The following is a 6,138-nucleotide window of genomic DNA, read 5'->3' on the forward strand; positions in this document are numbered from 1 at the left end:
CTCAAACTATCCTCCCTAGATAGGGTTGCCAGATTTAAATAAATAAATAAATAAATAAAAAGACAAGATGCCCAGTTAAATATTTTTTGCCCTGTTAAGTCTGAATTTCAGATAAATAATGAATTCCTTTTTTAGGCGTATGTTTCAAATATTGCGTGTTCAGGATTTAGCACTACTATATCCCAAATATCATATCGGATAAACACTTAGGCTAAATATTGTATTTGTTGTTTCTCTGACTTTCAGATTTTCCTGGGTGTTCTGTGTTTCTCATTGCGGCTCCAGCAATCCTGTTTCTAGATCATATGACAAATGCCTCCCATTGCAATGTCTTTATTCTTAGAGAAACCAAAACCTCCAGAAACTGAGAGAAGGGAGAACATTTTCTTGCTTATTTGCCAAGAAGGCAAGGTAGAAAACTTGATGGGGATCATATGGTGTAGGGTGAAATCCAGAGGATTTCAACCAAATTTTGCAGGGCATGTGAAGCACTTGGGCTCTTCTGAAGTTCTGGGATGGGGCTCAGAAGTCCAGCTCCGGGTAATCCCAATACTGCTCCTCCTGGGAACACACTGAGCGGGAGGGTGGGACTAGTTTTCTTCCCTGGAGGGCAGAGGCCTTGGCAGCGGCCATAGCTAATTTGGGACACCTTTAAACATCTGAAGCAAGAAGCATTGATTAACCAGATGTCGCTCTGATTTCTTTATCACAGGTGCTGGCCAACCCACAACATTGTGACATGGCTTTCAAGACCCCAGATCACTCACCACCTCTCTCTTGAGAGTCTCCCCTGGCAATTGTTTAACAGAATCCCATGTTCAGGGGATTCTCAGCATTCATCTAATTTCTGAAAGGCTACTCTAAAAGGTGGTATCTGTTCTTTCATAGCACAGTGTTTGTGTTTTTCCTGTTTGTTGTTTCTCTCTTTTTTTTTTTTGCATTTGCACAATATATACAAAAGAATATTGAACTATAATGATTCTGACTAGTTAAAAGAAGGTCTTAGCATGGTCGAACAGGCTTACGGTTTAAAACGTGTTATTCTCTTCTTTGGGGAGTTGATGAGATAGATGATTCAATAAACCTGTTTTGTTTTAGTATTTCTAGGAATTAAATACTTTGTGTTTACAAAATTGAGCTGCAGAAAGTGCAAGACATGCCAATTTGAGACACGGGGTCTTTTAAGACAGGAGCTTACAAGTAATGCATTTCAGATACTAAAAACCACATCATATAGCTCTGAGCTATAACTTGTTTTTAATGCAATGACACTAGTCTGATAATATATACTGTAATCCTGAAACACTTGTGTTACTTACCTTTTGAGGCAGAAGTCATACCAATAAATTATTGCACCGTTAGTATTAGGTTTAGTGTGCTTTGAAGGTTATGTCATTGATAGAGCCTGGGCCATCAAATAAAGAGAACCCTTGCACTATCAGCTAGACTTACACTCCGGACATTGCCCAAGGGTAGGGGAACCCAGAGGAAAACATTTTGGTCATCATTTCCCAAGTCCTTTCCAAAATATGTGAGGAAGTTTGATCTTCAAAAGAGTGGTGGGCCCATGCCAGCCACCAGGGCTTTGTTGCTTGCTCCTCTTCAGACTCTACATTCAATAAAAGACTCAGCATAAGGCATCCGGAAACCCTCATCGAGGTCGGTCCTTCATTAAGTGAAACCACTGCTCACCCTTGCCTGCAAGGTCTCCTTGAAGGCACAGGTGTCTGAAGAACAGCATTAAGTTCATCCTAATAGAATCCAAATGGCACGTGATGGGATAAGCCACTGGTGTGTCATCAGCAAGAACCTGCAGGGTCCATGTGCGCTGCCCACCCTAATGGACATCTGCTCTTCCTCATTCTCCTACATCACCGGCTCTCTCTGCTCTCAAGAATTCTGAACCTTGCTCATGGAGACCTTCAGAGAGGAACTCTTGTGGAGAGCTGCTTACTTGTTAAGCCCTGTGTGGTGTTTCAGCGGGCCAAGAGGGGAATCGAGTGACTAAAAAGCATCACGTTTTAAATCTCCAGGCTGTTTTCTTTAAGACTGGGGAAAGGGGGACTATTTATTCTGCCTTGAAACGATGGTAAATAAGCGAAGAGGACCTTTTGTGAATGTAGACTGTGGGTGTCTGCCTAATAGATTCATGTAGTCATTAAAGGAGACCAAGTAGATGTTCTTCTGTTACGTAAGCAATAATTTTTTTCTGTCTTATTGAGTATGGCTAGCAATTATTTATTTACATGCTAGATGGTTCTCTGCATGTGGGTTCCATATAAGTGCAGAAATTCCCTCAGCCACTGGAGGTATTTTGACCATTTTGTCATTTGGATGAGCTGCAGTTGGATTGAAACTCACACATCACTTCATTAAAAATTGTGCCTTAGAAAATGCAAAGCTGTTGCACACAGTATGAATTATGGATGCAGTACATTGAAGAGAGATGAAGTCACTTCCAAGTTCCCAAGACTTCTCCTGGAGGTGTTTGCTGTTTTACAGGGAAAAAATAAATAAAATTTAAAAAAAGAAAAATGGAAAACATTAACATGAAAAAAGTTTTGAAAATGTACAGATTAAGTTCAATATTTTGATTAACCACCTGCATGTTTTATTAAATATTTTGATAATGTGATGTTTACACTTTGCATGATATTAGCAGAGTACTTTACCAGAAACAATGCACAAAAACATGTACAATACGATCATTCACAGACGATTTTTATAGGAGACTTTTTACATGTGGAACTCCATCCGTTATGTAGGGATTATATGAATATTGCACATTCTCTTCTGGTTTCACAGACCCATTTATACACATTTCTTAGTGAGACTCATTGTACATGTATTGAAGCTAGAATCGAGTCAAGAAAAATAAAGCCCATTCTCTGACTGCGAGATGTGCTTTCCCATAATGAACAATAGTCACCAGCACAGAATAATCTCCAACATTTTCTAAATTCTAATTGCCAACTGTTTCTATTTATATTTGATTTATATTTCATTTGGAGTCTGTTACATGGCAGCTCGGGCAGACTAGATCTTGTTTTTTCCAAGACAGCATAATGAGTATGATCTATTTCTTTTCAAATAATCTTTGAGATCCCAGGGAAAAAAAAATGCTCTGCTCTGTGGAGCTACTATGTAAATGTGTTTGCTTAAAAAAAATAAAAAGATGATGCAAGTGAGTGATTTATTGTTCCCAAGGAAGTACGTCTGACTTTTTTTCTCATACTCCAAAAGCCAGTCCCTTCTCTTAAGAAAAAATGGGTAACTGTCATTCACTAGCAAACTTTCATGCCATTTCCTCATTCTTTCTATGTAGTGGTATTAATGCAATACATATTCTAGTTATCTATACACAGTGTAAGACTTAACGAACTGAAATGATCCACCTCATGTGTGAGTCCGTCCAAAAGATGTTACTGTTCTGGGTGGGCCAATGTTCTGTATCAGTTACACTAACCTTCATTTAAAATATTTATTCTAAAATGCCTCTAAGAAATAGTAGAAAACAAATAAAAAGTTGTCTAAAATGCAACAGCTTTTATAGTAAATGTACATTTATAAATAAAATACTCAAATCAGCTTTGTATTCCATTGATGTTTTGTTTGTGTTTTTGGAGGGGGGGGGGGCAGGTTGATTTTCTGACTTAGGGAAGAGAGAATCAAGTTTTCTACTATAGCTTTTGGTCCAAGGTTGCATAGTCAGATGATGGCAATGATGCATATTTGCATATGCATATTATGCATTTTTGAGGTCAACTCAGATTTACAGGCTAATTGCAGGAGTCACTAAGGAATTGCCGTCCACTGAAGGACTCAAACACCTTGAGATGAGGCACATAACCAGGAGAGACCAGGCAAATGCCAGTGGAAATGATCTGAAACAACCAAATGATGGTCACCTTCCAGCACTGGCTAGAGAAAACCAAGCCAAGCTCTTTTACGTGGCTGTGTTCTGCCGCTTTCCCCAGCGCTGCCCCCAACATTCCCCTCTCACTGTACTGTTTGTTTCTCGGGGGTCCTTTTCTTCGTTGTTGAACCAGGGAATAAATGTTGCAAAACAGTGGCATCCTGTGACACAGTTGCTTTCCAAAATACACTTGTAGACCTGGCCGGGTAGCTCAGTTGGTTAAAGCAATACATCAAGGTTGCAAGTTCAATCCCCAATCAGGGCAGTTACAAGAATCAACCAATGAATGCATAACCAAGTGCGACAACAAATAAATGTTTCTTTATCTTTCTATCCCCCTCTCTCTAAAAAAAATCAATAAAATTTTTTTAAAAGAGGGAAAAGCAAATTGCACTTGTATCTTTACTAGCGCTCTGTCCCAAATTTGTAGGTGGTGGTAAGAGCAAGCAAGTTCCTTGGAAGTTTTTGTCACTTTATGATGCAATATGCCAATGGCCACTATGAGTTGTATTCCACTTTTTTTGGCAACTTTTGGGAGCTAGTAGCGGCTACTATTTCCATAGAAAGGTGAATTCTTTGTCTTTCATAAAAGAGTTTTAGTAGCTACCAGAGTAGTTTGGTATATCTATTGTTATTTAAATGAAAGTTCACTTAATTATAATGCATTTCAAAACAAAGTATAAGAATGTTATTCTAACGTGATCTACAAACAATTTCTTTATCAAAAGAAACATTTTACTAGCTCTCTTTTCATTGGCTTTCTTCAAGACTTAAGGTGCTAATCTAGACCACAAAAGGATCCCTCCTCATCTTTTGGCATTAAGCCAGGGGTTACAAACTCAAATGACTGTCAGAACCAGTCAGGCATTGCAAATGAGAGCCAAAGGAGATGATAAAGAGCAGTATGAGCTACAGCAAACAAAGACAAGTTCTCCAGAAAGAATGGAAACAGCAATGTGGCTTTAACCAATGGTCTTCATATGAAATCTCCAGCTTTTTAAACGTTGACAACAATTTCAAACATTTCCTGACACAATGCCAGTCAAAATTGTGAGACTTAACAAACACATCTGCAAGCCTAATTTCATTCTTAGGCCACCAGTTTACAACCTGTACCTAAGTCTTCTCTTCATTTCATCAATCAGCTATTACTAACTTGCTCTGCTATGAATCCTTTCATTTGACAAATATCTATATATATAAAAGCCTAAGAGACCATCTGACCATTTGACGGGTAGCTATAAAGCACAATGATCACTAGGGGGCAGATGCTTTGACCGGTAGCTATGACATGCGCTAACCACCAGGAGGCAGATGCTCAATGCAGGTGACTCACGTGGAACCAGAGAAAAGGAAGCCTGATTCCAGGATTCCGGGGTGCATCACCCGAGAACTGCCCTCTCTCAATCCGGGACCCCTCAAGGGATGTTGGAGAGCAGGTTTTGGCTCGATCCCTGCAGGCCAGGCCAAGGGACCCCACTCGTGCATGAATCCGTGCACCAGGCCTCTAATATTAAGAAATGGGCATACAAAATATGTGCTTTATGACTGTCCTGGGTCATTAAGAGAAAGAAGCTAAAAGAGCCATTAACTAGCAGGTATTGCTACAATTCATTAACACTTTTAATAGCATTATTTATATATTGTCCTCGAAGATTCTTAGTTTACAAGCACCCATGTTCAGTGTTTTGCCCTTCCCCTTCATAGTTTTTCCTTCTTTCTTCTAAGTGACTCAAAAAGAACAGAAATTGTCTTGGCCATATTTAGACCTTACTGATGATTTTTAGGATAAGCTGAAAAGTTTATCTAAAATACCTCTTGGGATTTTGATAAAAATTGAATATATAGACCATAATTTTCTAATTGGCATTGTTAGTAAGAATACCATTAAAACTTTTTGTTTTGTTAATCCTCACTGGAGAATATTTTTCCATTCACTTTTTAGAGAGAGTGGAAAGGAGGGGGAGAGACAGAGAGAGAAACATTGATGTGAGAAAGACACATCGATTGGTTGCCTCCCCCATGTGCCCTGACCAGGGCCAGGCATCAAGCCTACAACTGGTACGTGCCCTTGACTGGAATCAAATCTGGGACACTTCAGTTCCTGGGCTGAAACTCTATCCACTTAGCCAAACTGTCTAGGGCCCATTAGTATTTTTAAGTTAGTCTTGGACCCAGAAACTTTGCTGGACTGTCTTATTAGTTCTAACACATTGCTTATT

The 6,138-nt window shown here is 39.2% G+C and overlaps 1 protein-coding gene across 12 annotated transcripts in view; it reads left to right on the plus strand.

Moving 5' to 3' along the window:
* Positions 1-3,598, plus strand: part of LIMCH1 (LIM and calponin homology domains 1) — a 191,889-nt gene extending 188,291 nt beyond the window's left edge. For all 12 annotated transcript variants that reach the window (XM_015561044.1, XM_015561049.1, XM_015561051.1 and 9 more), the window contains one exon: positions 713-3,598. In XM_015561044.1, the coding sequence (XP_015416530.1) occupies positions 713-738 (26 nt within the window). In that variant the 3' untranslated portion in view covers positions 739-3,598. The remainder of the gene's footprint in view (positions 1-712) is intronic.
* Positions 3,599-6,138: the final 2,540 nt, after the last annotated feature.

Source organism: Myotis davidii, unplaced genomic scaffold, assembly GCF_000327345.1.
Source record: "Myotis davidii unplaced genomic scaffold, ASM32734v1 scaffold235, whole genome shotgun sequence".
Taxonomy (NCBI): domain Eukaryota; kingdom Metazoa; phylum Chordata; class Mammalia; order Chiroptera; family Vespertilionidae; genus Myotis; species Myotis davidii.